The 16,236-nt window shown below is 42.3% G+C and overlaps 1 protein-coding gene across 7 annotated transcripts in view; it reads right to left on the bottom strand.

Annotated features, from left to right (window-relative positions):
* Nucleotides 1-16,236, bottom strand: part of LOC145361110 (voltage-dependent P/Q-type calcium channel subunit alpha-1A-like) — a 649,898-nt gene that overhangs the window by 262,736 nt on the left and 370,926 nt on the right. For all 7 annotated transcript variants that reach the window (XM_080216715.1, XM_080216708.1, XM_080216713.1 and 4 more), the window contains one exon: nucleotides 12,777-12,880. In XM_080216715.1, the coding sequence (XP_080072841.1) occupies nucleotides 12,777-12,880 (104 nt within the window). The remainder of the gene's footprint in view (nucleotides 1-12,776; nucleotides 12,881-16,236) is intronic.

Below are 16,236 nucleotides of genomic sequence, written 5' to 3'. Positions count from 1 at the left end.
GGAATACTGCTAAATTGGAACAAAAGAGATAGCTAGCTGCTAAGAATTATATTTTGTCATGTTTAGGTATTTTCATTGAATCATAGAATCCCTAGAGTGTAGAAGGAGGCCATTCAGCCCATCGAATCTGCACTGACCCTATCCTGATAATCCTTGACCCTGTTAATCCCCCTGACACTAATGGACAATTTAGCATGGCCAACCCACCTAATTCGCACATCTTTGGAGTGTGGGAGGAAACTGGAGCACCCAGAGGAAACCCACGTAGACACAGGGAGAACATACAAACTCCACACTGTGACCCAAGCCAGGAATCGAACCTGGGTCCCTAGCGCTGTGAGGCAGCAGTGCTAACTACTTTGCCACCGTGCCACCCTCATTACTTATTTTAACTGGTAAAAGTTATGCTAATTCTTTTTGTTACACTCTAATTTCATAAATAAAGTTTATTTTGATGTAAGCTTCCGAGTGGGTTACTTGAATTATACCTGGAGTGAAACACCTTATGCTCACCCTAATACCAAAATCAAATGTAAAAATTAGGATCTAGACTAACTTTATAATACACCTTGGAGTTTCTGATTTGATCCTTAAAAGGCATTAATTACACCACTGTATATATGTGTGATATCCACAGTTAAATCTAAAGTTTAAAATTTATTTATTCATGTCACAAGTAGGCTTACATTAACACTGCAATGAACTTACTCTGAAAATCCCCTAGTTGCCACAGTCCAGCACTTGTTTGGCTACACTGAAGGAGAATTTAGCATGGCCTATGTACCTAATCAGCACATCTTCCAGACTGTGGGAGGAAAGTGGAGCACTTGGAGGATACCCATGCTGACACAGGGAGAACGTGCAGATGCTGCTAGTCAGCTTAACCTGCTAGTTAAGCTGCCACGGAGAAGATCTGAATGCATCATCATCCTTAAGAGTGAAGAAAACAATATTCTCTACTTATATACAATATTCAAGGCAGATTTTCTTTTGGGAAAGAGATTCTGTTGGGAAATATCCTGGTGCTCCTGCTGCATTGGAAGAGGCAGTAAGGGTCCTCACATGGACAGATATGTCTCAAAGATGGCACAAAGGCTCCCACTGAAGCCTAAACTGAAATCAAAACCTTCTCCTTGTTTGGGCTAGACTTGATGTAGGGAGGGAAAATGTTACATGGGTGTCTACCCCCACTTTCCCCCTTTCAGGGGCCAGTAGATTATTACCAACTCTTCCCAAGATGCACTGCTACTTTCCACACGATATGCCTGAGAAGTGGGATGAATGAGAATGATATATGCTGGAGATCTAGGCCATGCATGCGGTAGACAATAGACATAGGATAGAATTCCTGATAGATAAAGAAGTATGGCACAAATTTTCTCTAATGGTTCCACTGCTATTACAACTAATTTCTTCCAGAGGATTCCTGATAGATAAAAAGGCATGGCACAAATCTTCTCTATTAGTTCCACTGCTATTACAACTAATTTCTTCCAGAATTGTGGAAGAGAATTCTCCCCATAGTATGGTAAAACATCTGAACATGCTTTTACAAAGGGAATTAGACATTGAGACAAGGCTGGGAAAAAATTAGGGATTTGATTTGATTTATTGTCATGTATATTAACATACATTGAAAAGTATTATTTCTTGTGTGCTATATAGACAAAAACATATCATTCATACAGAAGAAGCAAGAGAGTGCAGAATGTAGTGTTACAGTCATAGCTAGGGTGTAGAGAAAGATGAACATGCAAGATAAGTCATCTCAAAAGTTTGACAGCAGCAGCGAAGAGGCTGTTCTTGAGTTGGTTGGTACATGACCTCAGACTTTTGTATCTTTTTCCCGAAGGAAGGTGGTGGAAGAGAGAATATCCGGGGTGTGTGGTGTCCTTAATTATACTGGCTGCTTCGCCGAAGTACTGGAAAGCATAGACAGAGTCAATGGATGGGAGACTGGTTTGTGTGATAGATTGGGCTACACTCATAACCTTTTGTAATTCCTCGCGATCTTGGACAGAGCAGGAGCCACACCAAGCTGTGATACAGCCAGAAAGAATGCTTTCTATGTTTTTTAGGGAGGGTGAACAAAGGCATGACTGAAAAACTTGGTTTTCAGGAAGCTTCAGAAAGTGGGTAAAAATGTAGAAAAGTGAATGGTTTAGAGAGGGGTCAGATGACAAGACCAAGAAGGATCTGTATAATGGACCAGCCAAAAATTCTCAATTTACATGAATTTAACAATGGAAATTAGTCTGTTAAGATTTTACATTTCAGTAAAATCCTAGACTTTTTATTTTGTTTCTTGCAGTGTCTGACCCCTGCTGTGGAGCAGATCACATGGTACTTAGGGAATTTTGTTAGGTAACCATAGAATCCCTCTAATGCAGAAAGAGGCCATCTGGTCCATCAAATCAGCACCGACTCTCCGAAGGAGCAGCCCAGCCAGACTCTCCCCTCCACCCTATCACCATAACCCTGCACATTTAGCATGGCCAATCCACCTAACCTACACATCTTTGGACTGTGGGTTGGAGTATCTGGAGGAAACCCACACAGACATGGGAAGAGGACCGATATGCAAACTCAGCAGAGAGAATCAAACACAAGTGGCACTGTGCCATCCTCAAGAAGGGTCCTGACCTTGCTCTGAACTCTCAGTTCATATTTATATCAAAACAAAAAAAATCCTAATTTTTCCCCTCTCTAATTGAGAGATAGCAGAGTCAATTGTAACACCTTCTCATTAAAATTAGCTGATGGAACAAAGATTAGGAAGTAAAGTTGGTTATAGCACTACTAACAGCATTGTGGGGGAACCTACACCACAGGACTGCAGCAATTCAAGGCAGCAGCTTACTACCACTTCCTCAAAGTTTAAATAGGGATGGGCAATGGATGTTGGCCTAGCCAGAGATACCCACATCCCATAAATTATCCTGTAACAATGAATGTTAAAAAAAGCCTTCAACAAAATCTTCACCCTATTGATTACAGTTATCAGGGGGCTATTGGCAAAGAAATTATCAAAGTGTTGCCTTCAGAATCATCAAAGTTGCTCAGGTTCAATACATCGTCAGATCGTAATCCATGAACAGAGCAGCTGGTTATTGATCAGGTGGACTTAATAAGTCTGTTCCTGTTAATAAAACATGTGTTTGTGTTAACCTTAATTGATTAAATAATTGTTCTTCCTCTATTCTCAGCCAATCTGTTGTTCCATGCCAATGTTTGTTAACAAGCAGCTGGTAAAATTTTGTTCATATATGGTATATGTTATTTAAAAGAACAATCAGTAATGTTACAATATGGGAAGGTCCTCAATGAGTGCAAAAAAGGTCCTTGCAAATAAATACATTTATTTGTGAATGATTATAAAACCCTGTGGAATTATAGAGTCATAGAAGTTTACAGCATGGAAAGAAGCCCTTTGGCCCAACTTGTCCATGCCGCCCTTTCTTTTAATTCCGAGTCCCAATTGCCCGCATTTGGCCCATATCCCTCGATACCCATCTTACCCATGTAACTGCCTAAATGCTTTTTAAAATACAAAATTGTACCCACCTCTAGTACTACCTCTGGCAGCTTGTTCCAGACATTTACCACCCTCTGTGTGAAAAAATTGCCGCTCCGGACACTTTTCTATCTCTCCGCTCTCATCTTAAACCTATGCCCTCTAGTTTTAGATTTCTCTACCTTTGGTAAAAGATATCAACTATCTAGTTGTTCTATGCCTCTCATTATTTTATAGATCACCCCTCAATCTCCTACACTCCAGAAAAAAAAGTCCCAGTCTATCCAGCCTCTTCTTATAACTCAACCCATCAAGTCCGGTAGCATCCTAGTAAACCTCTTCTGCATTCTTTTTGGTTTAATAATATTTTTACTATAATAGTGACCAGAACTGTACACAGTATTCCAAGTGTGGCCTTACCAATGTCTTGTACAACTCCACAAGACTTCCCAACTCCTGCATTCAATGTTCTGACCAATGAAACCAAGCATGCTGAATGCCTTCTTCACCACTCTGTCCACCTGTGACTCCACTTTCAAGGAGCTATGAACCTGTCCCCCTAGATCTCTTTGTTCTGTAACTCCCCCCAATGCCTTACCATTAACTGAGTAAGTCCTGCCCTGGTTCAATCTACCAAAATGCATCACCTCACATTTATCAAAATTAAACTCCATCTGCCATTCATCAGCCCACTGGCCCAGTTGACCAAGATCCCATTGCAATCCGAGATAATCTTCTTCACTGTCCATTATGCCACTGATCTTGGTGTCATCTACAAACTTGTTAACCATGCCTCCTATATTCTCATCCAAATTATTAATATAAATGACAAGTAACAGCGGACAGAGCACAGATCCGTAAGGCACACTGCTGGTCACAGGTCTCCAGTTTGAAACACAGCCCTCTGGCTTCTGTCATCAAGTCAATTTTGTGTGATGATAACTGGATGATAGGAGAAGCTCTTGCACTAACTGCCCAAAGTCATTGTAAGTGGCTAAAGATATAGTTCAACATCGCAAAGGAGCTGCGAGAACTGTTCTTGAATGGCTGTAAATTCTGATTGCTCTGACACCAAGCCAAAAAAGAAATTTCATGTTGTGGCGAGTGGGTAGGGAATTAAGGAAGGACATGGACATATTGGAAGATTTTATGGAATTAAGCTTCTTCTGATCCGACAGAGATCTTAAAGAGAAAGAAAAATAATAATTTTTGAGCATCTTGAAGCATTGTTGCTTAGAAACATAAAAGATAGGTGCAGGAGGAGGCTATTTGGCCTTTCAAGCGTGCTCCGCCATTCACTATGATCATGGCTGATCACCCAAACTCAAGAGCCTAATCCTGCTTTCTCCCCATAATCTTTGATCCCATTCGCCCCAAGTGCTATATCCAGCCATCTCTTGAATGCATTCAATGTTTTGGCATCAACTACTTTCTGTGGTAATGAATTCCACAGGCTCACCACTCTTTGGTTGAATAAATCTCTCCTCACCTCCGTCCTAAATGATCTACCCTGAATCCTCAAACTGTGACCCCTGGTTCTGGACTTCCCTATCATCGGGAACATCCTTCCTATATCTATCTTGTCCAGACCTGTTGGAATTTTATATGTCTCCATGAGATCACCCACATTCCTCTGAACTCCAGCAAAAACAATCCTAACCTAGTCAATCTCTCCTCATACATCAGTCCTGCCATCCCCAAAATCAGCCGAGTAAACTTGCACTGCACCCCTCAAGAGCAAGAATATCCTTCCTCAGAAAAGGAGACCAAAACTGCACACTCTCCCCTGCACTTGATGTGGCCTCACCAAGGCCCTATATAGTTGCAACAACACATCCCTGCTTAAGTACTTGAAACTTTTTGCAATGAAGGCCAACATGCCATTTGCCTTCTTTACCACCTGCTGCACCTGCCTGCTTACCTTCAGTGACTGGAGCACAAGGACACCCAATTCCCTCTGCACACTCTCCTTTCCCAATTTACAGCATTGAGGTAATAATCTGTCTTTTTGTGCTTCCAATCACTGAAATATTATTATTTGTTTAGATCATTGAACAGTTAGTATTAATGGGTGGAATGTCAAAGGTATTTTTTTTTCTTTTCCTATTAGCATCCCAGAATTGTGTGGGAATCCTGCATGCTTAAAATAAATAATATTAGCATATTACAAATAGGCTACTGCCAGAAACAGGTGAGACCCGGGCAATTCATGCAGAAGTGGGGAATGGGAATAAAAGTGATCAGTGACGAGTGGTGTGCCTCAGGGATCAGTGTTGAGACCACAGTTGTTTATGATTTACATTGATGATTTGGAGTTCGGGACCACGTGTAGTGTATCAAAATTCACAGATGACACTAAGATGGCTGGCAGAGCAAAGTGTGCACAGGATGCTGAAGGTCTGCAAAGGGATATAGATAATCTAAGTGGGTGGTTGAAGGTCTGGCAGAGGGAGTACAATGTTGGTAAATGTGAGGTCATCCATTTTAATAGGAATAGCAGCAAAATGGACTATTTTTTAAATGGCAAAAAATTGCAGCATGCTGCTGTGCAGAGGCACCTGGGTGTCCTTGTGCAGGAATCACAAGGAGTTGGTTTGTAGGTGCAGCAGCTAATTAAGAAGGCAAATGGAATTTTGTCCTTCATTGTTAGAGGGATGGAGTTTAAAAACAGTGAGGTTATATTGCAGCTGTATAAGGTGCTGGTGAGGCCACACCTGGAGTACTGTGTACAGTTTTGGTCTCCTTACTTGAGAAAAGCTATACTGGCACTGGAGGGGGTGCAGAGGAGATTCACTAGGTTGATTCCAGAGTTGAGATGATTGGCTTATGAGGAGAGACTGAGTAGACTGGGGCTATACTCATTGGAATTCAGAAGAATGAAGACAGATCTTATCGAAACATAGAAGATTATGAAGGGAATAGATAAGATAGAAGCAGGGAAGTTGTTTCCACTAACGGGGGGAACTAGAACTAGGGGGCATAGCCTCAAAATAAGGGAAAGATTTAGGACTGAGTTGAGGAGGAACTTCTTCACACAAAGGGTTATGAATCTGTGGAATTCCCTACTCAGTGAAGCAGTTGAGGCTACCTCATTGAATGTTTTTAAGGCAAAGATAGATAATTTTTTGAACAGTAAAGGAATTATGAGTTATGGTGAGCAGTCGGGTAAGTGGAGCTGGGTCCACAAAAAGATCAGCCATGATCTTATTGAATGGCGGAGCAGGCTCGAGGGGCCAGATGGTCTACTCCTACTCCTAGTTCTTACGTTCAAACCACAATATTTTGGGGCTACTACTTAGTTCTCATTGAGAAAAGAAAGTTAAAATTAGGGCCCCTAAGACAAAATTTGTAGATGTCAATGGTTTGAGTTTTTTCTGACAAAAAGTCACAGTTCTGACTTTGTTAACTCTGCTTCTTTCTCTACCTTTGCTACCAGTCGTGTGGAGTATTTCCAACTTCTTCTGTTTGCATTGGGAAGTTAATATCAATCCGGGAGCAACTGGGCAGATAGAAATGACATGAAATTTCTGTTCTGGATATTGCAAACATATGCATGTTAGTAGAACAAGATCATACTCAATTGCAATATCTTCACTCTTAAATAGTCTACCAAAATGTTTGTCTGGTCTACTTGGATGTTATAGCAGAAAATTGTCATTACCTTTAAAATGACAAGGATCAGAAGACAATAGCAGACTCCATGATAGAAGGGGGAGAATTGTGTTAGTTGGGCAAAAGAAGGATGGATTGCACAAAGATTCATGGAGAGGAGCGAAGAGGGAGACTGTGTTGTTATCAGTAAAGAAAGAATGGAAGAGCTCATTGAAACAGTCATGGTCCCTGGTCTAGGTCCAAGAGGTCAGTGTGAGAGATTAAAGGCAATTCCGGGGTTTATGGAACTCATACTTTGGGTCAGAGATTAAAGACAGTCCTGGGATGTTGAGGGCCATGCTACAGGGCTGTACGTAGTCACACTCCCAGGAAGATTGGACCTAAACACTGACGTATAAAAGTTGGAGTGTTATGGTAAGGTTGTATAAGGCATTGGTGAGGCCGAATTTGGAGTATTGTGTAGAGTTTTGGTCACCTAGTTACAGGAAGGATGTAAATAAGATTGAAAGAGTGCAGAGAATGTTCACAAGGATGTTGCTGGGACTTGAGAAGCTGAGTTACAGAGAGAGATTGAATAGGTTAGGGACTTTATTCCCTGGAGCGTAGAAGAATGAGGGGCGATTAGATACAGGTGTATAAGATTTTGATGGGTATAGACAGAGTGAATGCAAGCAAGCTTTTTCCACTGAGGCTAGAGGAGAAAAAAAACCAGAGGGCATGGGTTAAGGGTGAAAGGAGAAAAGTTTAAAGGGAATATTAGGGGGGGCTTCTTCATGCAGAGAGTGGTGGGAGTGTGGAATGAGCTGCCGGATAAAGTGGCAAATGCGGGGTCACTTTTAACATTTAAGAAAAACTTGGACGGATTCATGGATGAGAGGGGTGTGGAGGGATATGGTCCAAGTCCAGGTCAGTGGGACTAGGCAGAAAATGGTTCGGCTCAGACAAGAAGGGCCAAAAGGCTGAGCTGTAATTTTCTATGGTTCTATGTAGATGATCAAAGCTGGTCTCAAAATAAAAAAAGCAACACCATCATCTTGAAAGACCCAAGTTATTGGTCAGTTTAAAATCAAAACTGGAAAAGAGTCTGCCTGGGAGGGGTCTGAGGCAGTGTTGGAGTAGCCCAAAGCTGGACTATGGGGAGAGGGCGGGAAAGTGGAACTGAGCAGCGACAGATCAGCCATGATCTTATTGAATGGCGGGGCAGGCTCGAAGGGCTGGATGGCCTACTCCTGCTCCTATTTCTTATGTTCTTATGTTCTATGGGGTCAAGTGGCACTCTCAAAATGCTTAGAGTCGCAACACTGAAATCGAGTCAGAGAAAACAGGCAGATTCTTGAGAAGGTGCAATTGGAGCCATTCCTTTTGGTGCACCTCAACGAGAGACAATTAGAATATATATTCTAATATTAGGGGATCACAACACAGTCACTCCATTTGAGCTTTAACTGAGGGGTACGTGAGAATGGAAAATGCGCACAACCATTCAGGAAGCACAGCTGTTACATATCTGCTAGATCATTGATGAAAGTTTCAAATGTGTTTTTTCCAATTGGCATGGCTAATGGATCAAAGGACATCTAATCATTGCTGAGGTGTAGGTTGAGCTTGATTAGCATACCATAGATTGCAGGAGTTCCTTTGAATGTCCAAACCTCTCCCAACCACTTTGGGATTGAGATGTCAAGCATCAGGATTGCTATCTTGGTCATCTAGATCTGTGAGTGTGTGCCTCAGCTACAACAAAAAGCTAGCAATGCAGATGCAGCCTTAGGGCATGAATTGGCTTTCTGTTTGCAAGTGCAAAGTCTACTACATTTGTCCAGTATTCATTAATCGGTTACATTTATCAGTTTACAGGGAGAAGAAGGATTGAATAATGGCCTGTGCTAAATGCTGCCTTCTTGATGGTAATATTCTGGTTGAGAAGGAGAAGGGTTCTGCACTGCCTAGCACAGTTTTGAGAAGAGGTCTGACCTGAGTTTCATGATCAAGGGGAGCCCAGCAACACTCAGGAAGATGAGGAGGTCGGATCTATCACACAGTATTGGCTCACAAGACCAAGGATCTCTGAAGAAGACTTTCCTAAAAAACAATAATGGGCATATCGGCACTTGTCAGGAGATGTAGTGGATTATACCTGACACATTCTGCAGGAGGATCTAATACCTCATGGACTGAGAGGATGTTCACTGCCAGTGCCCCAGAGGTCACCACCATGCTGAATCTTTTTACTTGCGGATCATTCACAGAAGACCCTGGAGGCAAAGATAGATTTTTGAACAGTAAAGGAACTAAGGGAGCGGGCGGGTAAGTGGAGCTGAGTCCACAAAAAGATCAGTTATGATCTTACTGAATGGCAGAGTAGGCTCGAGGGGCCAGGTGGCCTACTCCAGCTCCTGGTTCTTATGTTCTTATCTCACAGTCCTCAGCACATATATGTATCAAGGTGACCAATGCCCTCTACAGTAAAGCTCATCATTTTGTGAAGTTTACACTCAATGAAGCTAGCTAGGCTGCTAGATTTCTGGGTTTTGGAGCTACCTAAGGCCTCCCTAGAGAATGGGTGCAATCGACTGCATACATGTGGCTCTGTGAACTCCATGACTGCAGATTTTCGTTAACAGAAAAGAGTTCCATTCCCTGAGCATTCAATTGGTGACTGATCAGGAGAAGCACGTCATGCATGTTTGTATCAGGTACCCTGGGAGTTCCTACGACTCATATATCCTGCGTCATTCCCAGGTGCCTCACATATTTGAAGGGCCTCAGCAATTACAAGGCTGGCTGCTTGGGGATAAGGGGTACCCACTCAACGACAACTCATGATACCTGTGCATTATCGTCTGCCTGACTAGGAGATACAATAGGGTGTATAGGTGGAAACAATCCAACATTGAGCAGACCATCTGATGTTTGGATTGCTCAGGTGGATTTCTGCAGTACTCTCCACAAAGAGCGTCCTGCCTAATCTGCACTTCAAACCTGGGGCTTCAGAGGGGTTCCCTAGTCAGAGAGAGGGACATGAAGGAGGCGAAGATTCTATGAAAGCAGGAAGCCCAGGACCTTGAATTGGAGGATGAGAGTTAGCTTCCATGCCATTCAAAGTGTGTCGGTGCCAAGATTCCAAGAGGAGTAAAGTACAGGCAACTTATTTATTTATTTAGTGAATGCAAAGTTCCTAGGCCAAGCATGTGCTTCTGGTTCTGCTGTGTTGAGTGCAGATAGGCCTCCAGTGAATCTGTGGATTAGACACACTTCTACGTGATGCATAGTTTGCTCTCTCCCACAGATACAAAGGAGGCTGGCATTAATGCTTCATTTGTGGAGGTTGGCCAAGCAGGGGCCGAGGTCGGTCTTGAACCTGTTGAGGATGGACCACTCTTTCTTTGGAAATGGAAGACAATGGGATACAGCCACATTCCTTCTGTCCCTTAGTGCCATGCTAGTAGACGAAAAAGCCTTTACAACCAGTGCCATTGACGATAAAACCAGCATCGGACTTGCACATTTGACCCTCGTGATTCACTCCAGTCTAATCCTTGACAAAGTCCATGACAAACCCTGTATCCATGCATTCTGGGAAGTGAAAGTCGGCACAACAGCACAAACATGCCATTAAACGACTTGATGCACCACCTTAACATAAACCTTGTAGTAGAGATGCGTGCATGGTTGAGAGACCATCATGCTGCAGGTCTTGTCAATGAAGGCAGCCTTCTCATTTTGAGAAACAATTATAGCTAACCCTCCATGGCTCCATGTTGTCTTGTCAGGAATATAAGCTATTAAAACATTTTGCAGTCACTTCCAGTAAAAGTTTGATACATCTCCCTGACAAAATGCAAGGACAGAGCAACTATCATGACTCAGCTACACATCTCAAATGTGAGGCCTGCAAATGGAGGTGATCACTGAGTGGGAGCATGACTCACCAGTGCAATACGAGAGCACACAGATGCATTTGCACCATGTTTTGATTGACAAGACCATTCTCATGAACAGCAGATGTATTAAGAAAGGTGCATAATATAAATGGCAATGATTGAAAACCTATGACTCAAAAGTGATGTCAAGTTTCTTAATTTTTCTAACCCTCTACTGCAGCTAGGCAAATCCCTGATATCCACAAAAACATGGAGGCAGCCTGCTAACTGCTACACTCTGTTATCTTTAATGAGGCATCCTCCAGCGGGCCAAGACCTGTAGGGCCTGCTTTGGGCTTCCTGCTGTGGGATAGATGCATTTGGGGTCACAGGTAGGAGTGACTTCGTCACCTGGGTGGTGGCCCCAGGGTCCCCAGCTGCTGTTTTTCCCTTTGGGTGCCTGGGGGCCCTCCCTGATTCCCTGAGGAGAATAGGGTCCTGAAGGGAGGTCAAGGTGCCCTGCCCTCCTCTCGCCTCGCCACTGATCAATCCCACCAATGCATATAGTGATAGAATCTGGCGGGTTCTGCTGGACCAAGGTCTCCAAGGTGGCTGCCACTCTTCTCATGGAGACCTCAAGGTATTTGCATGTCGAGCACACAACACAAGACAGAATGTGGACAGATCCTGTGTCCTTTGACCTAGTCTGTTGGCTGCCTCTTGCAACTGTACCTGATATTTGTTGTTGCATCTCCAGCAAGTGTGAGAAGGCCATTTCCGGAGGCTCATCATCTGATGTGGACTCTAACTGCCTGATCTCCAGCAGTGCCCCAAATGCCAGAGGTCTGATCTGTTGGGATGTGACATGGAGATGCCAGCGTTGGACTGGGGTAAACACAGTTAGAAATCTCACAACACCAGGTTAAAGTCCAACCAGTTTATTTGATAGTAAACCCACAAGCTTTCAGGGTTTGCCCCTGCGTCAGGTGAGTAAAGAGTTCTGGTCTCAAACAGAGCATATAAAAGGCACACACAGTTTACAGAATACTGATTAGAATGCGAGTCTTTACAGCTAACCTGCTAGTCAAGTCTTAAAGATGCAGACAATGTGAATGGAGTTAGCATCAGGCACAGGCTAAAGAGATGTGTATTGTCTCTAGACAGGAGAGATCTTACAAGTTCAGGCAAGTCATTGTGGTTACAGATAGTGCGACATGGATCCAAGATCCCTGTGGAGGTCGTCCTCGTGTGTGCAGAACTAGGCTATCAGTCTCTGCTCAGCGACTCTGCACTGTTGTGTGTTGTGAAGGTCGCCTTGGAGAACGTTTACCCGAAGATCAGAGGCCGAATGCCCGTGACCGCTGACACCTGACGAAGGAACACCATTTCTGAAAGCTTGTGAGATTACTATCAAACAAACTGGTTGGACTTTAACCTGGTGTTGTGAGACTTCTTACTGTGTTTACCCCAGTCCAACACCGGCATCTCTACATCATAACTTCCTAACAGGCAGTTACAGTGGAAAGGCTCTGGTGTCTTTCTTCTACCCTCATACCATCTGATCACCAAATAGTTAAACCCATATCAGATCAAAAGCGGCAAGGAAAAACAGTGCCGCAAAATGAAATAATTGTATCCACCTAACTATTCCACTGTACAAAATTTTCAGCCCTAGAACATCACAAGATGATTGCTTTCATTAACTGGTACATCTTACAATGATCTGGATATTAAAGTCAGAGAGCTAACTATCAAAACAAATCACAGGAAGAACAAGAGCTACTCACCCTGACAGCACACCAAGGACAAGATTCAGCATAAAAAAGGAGCCAATAATGATGAGGGGGAAAAAATACAGCCAATTCCAGGTGTTCCCTAAGGCATCATTGCTCTGTAAAGAAAAAAAGAAAAACCAAATTAGCTGTCAGTTTATTGGAGCACAGGAACCACATTCCCACTACTCTTCTGTCTCCTTCTGGTGTCACTATTCAGATGTTCTCCTTTCCCAGCTCTGTGAGTGTTTTCATAAATATGCACATATCTTCTCTCCAGAGGAAGGGAAGAAGAGGTGGGAAAGTGGGAAGAAAAAATGGGGAAGAGAAGATTACCCCAACCTTAGTCTCTGCTACATCCTTCCTCAAGTTTCTATTAACCAGTTAACCATGGATCTTCCACATTTTGAACCAGAGTTGACCTTGCCTTAAAAAACATATAGGTGTTCAAAATTATGAAGGTGTTTGACAATGTAGACATAGTGGAAAATATTTCCACTTGTAGGAGAGACCAAAATAGGACTCATAAATATAACAGATACAGACATTCATGAATAAATTCAACAAGGGATTCAGCAGAAACTTCTTCACCCAAAATGTGGTTTAGAGTGAGTAGCTCTGTATTGTAAAGAGTAGTTGAGGTGAATAGCATTATAGCACAGATATATTAAAGGGAAAAGTAGATAAACACACGACGGGGTAAAAGATTTGAAAGATATACTGATTGTGTTAGATGGACAGGGTTGAGATACAAATCGGTTGGGGTGAATGCTACGAAGTCTCGATAATTCTACATAAGACATAAACGGAACTGGAGCCAATTGAAAATTAAGAAGAAGAATATTTGTTGCAGATCAGCTAACAACTATGGAAACTGTCAATGAGCATATTTGTTTGATAGCCCAGTCCCACTATCCTGGCCACTTATAAAATTAAACAGGAACAAATAATTGTTTTAATTTTTAAAACCTTTATTCCTCTTCCCCCAACTTTTTGTGCCCATATTCTTCAGGTGGTGTTTCTTGCTGGAGTGGTTTACAAGCTCTGTATTTCCAGCATTCTCTCCACCTGGCTATATTACTTACATAATTCTAAATAGTGAAAATCAATAGACTACATCGCCATTGGGACAGCACAGTTAAACATGATGTTGTTTTTAGAGGAAACCATCATATATACACCTCCCAGCAGTCTTCATGCCCCAGCTGTTGCCTGAAGCAAGATCAGAAATGGAAGGTAGGGCTGTCCAGGTCTCTATTCTTCAGTATTAAAGCGGGTGGGGCTAATGATGAGTTGGGTTCTTATCTGTCTATTCTATTCGTTTATTTAAATATTTTTGTTTTAAAAGCCAGCATCAGTAGAAGCATTGAGGACATCATTTGAAGTTCATGAACCCAACAATGTGAGGAAAGGAGACCCCAACGAACATTCAATTAATCTGTATGCCTTGGTTCATGTGCCTTACAATGGTCAGGAGCAATCCAATGCCACGTTTCCATATTTCTATCTGTTGCTAAGTTTACAATGGTTGAAGGACCAAAGGCAACAGCCAAGTAGTGCAGTAAGAAAACAATGGAAAGGCAAGCAGAATGATTCAATCTATATGTGATGGAATAAACTCACCCAGATAACGATCATACATTCCTTTGTGAATTATATTTTGGAGCAGATTATGACAGAAACTCTTCTCTTATCCTATTACTAGTATTCTACTAATGAAATACAAAATGCATGCATCTCCTGATTATGGTGGTCTGACAAAATAAACTGCTTTGCAAGGGACCAGCTATAAATAAAACATTGCAATTCCCCAACCTTTAAGAAAATTTCTTTCATTGAGACCGTCAATTGAGTTCTGTCGGTCTATGGTGTCTAAGATCTGAATTGGATTTGAATTACAGGAGGTGGGAGATCAGCAACTAGTAGTCAGAGCACTAGAACTAACTACTCAGCACACTTCAATTGATTTCACATTGAATCTTTATAGGTAACAAATAAAAACAATTCTGTTCTCATCAGACAGTGCTAGATTCAAGCCAAAGTCATTTTTGTTGCTGGTGCTCTTCTTCAAAATAGTCCCGGGGATCCTCTATGTCCACCTTGGAGGGCAAATGAGACCTTGGTTTAATACCAGATCACAAAGATGGCATCTCCTACAGCGCAGAACAATTCCTTAAGTGCTGGGATTGTGAGTCAAGTATAATTTGAACATGCAATCTTCTAACTTAAAAGTGAATGTACTACCAACTGATCGAAGGATGAAGGTAACAGGGAAACTAGAAGCAGGAGTAAGCTATTCGACCCTTCAAGCCTGCTCTGCCATTTATTTTGATCTCTTTAACCCCAAGAGCTACATATAATTCCTTTTCAAAATCACACAACATTTTGGCCTCAACTACTTCCTCTGGTAGTGAATTCCACACATTCACCACCCTCTGGGTAAAGAAATTTCTCCTTACTTCAGTTCTAAAAGGTTTGCCCCTTATCCTCAAACTATGACCCCCAGTTTTAGACTCCCCCACCATTGGAAACATTCTTTCTGAATCTACCCTGTCAAATCCTGTTAGAATTTTATAAGTTTCTATGAGGTCCCCTCTCACTCTTCTAGACTCCAGCAAATACAATCCTAACCGACTCAGTGTCTCGTCATATGACAGACCTGCCAACCCAGGAATCAGCCTGGTAAACTTCCACTGCATTCCCTCTATAGTAAGAGCATCCTTCCTCAGATAAGGCACATAATACTCTAGGTGTGTAATATCAGAAGAAGGGATCTAGAGAGTGAGAATGAGGGAAAGAGACCTCAAGAAAAATAATCCATTCAACTAATTTGAACATTGAACAATTGCTTTTTCCAACAAAAAACAAGGTTTGTAACAGAACATTAAACGCAGCTTCCTCAAAATTACATACTCTCCCAACCTGTCCTAAACAACAATGACTCGCATTTAAATATGGCTTTTAACATTTAAAGAAAACATCCCAGAGTGGAAGGGAAAAATGCAGGTCAAACCAAAGAGAATGAGGTGGAAGAGTGAATAAAAGCTTGGTGAAAGAGATGGGTTCTTACAGGGGGAGATGAATTTAATGAAGGAATCCTAATGGGTTCGTTCAAGACAACAGTAGGCATGACCACCCATGGTGGAGGCAAAGGAAAGAGAAAGTGCACCAAGCCAGATTTGGAAGAATCACTCTTAGCAGTGAGTTTTTACAGATTTGGAGGTGGTTACACAGATAGTGAGAGGCTATGCATGTATTTAACATGAGAATTTGCTGCAGACATTGCTCCTCAGGGAAAATCATGGAGGTATACTCTTTGAAGATGGCCTCCTTCATAGTATCCCGCCTCTTCCTGCCTTTTGTCCCATCTGCTTCTACTTCCTCACCTCTTCCCTCTCCATCTGGCCCAGACCGCTTACCAAGTCACTCCTGCTGTATTACAACTATAGTGAAGGTGGCCAAAACAAAACAGAGA

The sequence above is a fragment of the Carcharhinus amblyrhynchos genome, chromosome 33 (assembly GCF_965287045.1).
Source record: "Carcharhinus amblyrhynchos chromosome 33, sCarAmb.v2.hapA, whole genome shotgun sequence".
NCBI lineage: Eukaryota > Metazoa > Chordata > Chondrichthyes > Carcharhiniformes > Carcharhinidae > Carcharhinus > Carcharhinus amblyrhynchos.
The sequence above is the reverse complement of the archived record's forward strand: the minus strand, read 5'-3'. Positions and strand labels throughout refer to the sequence as shown.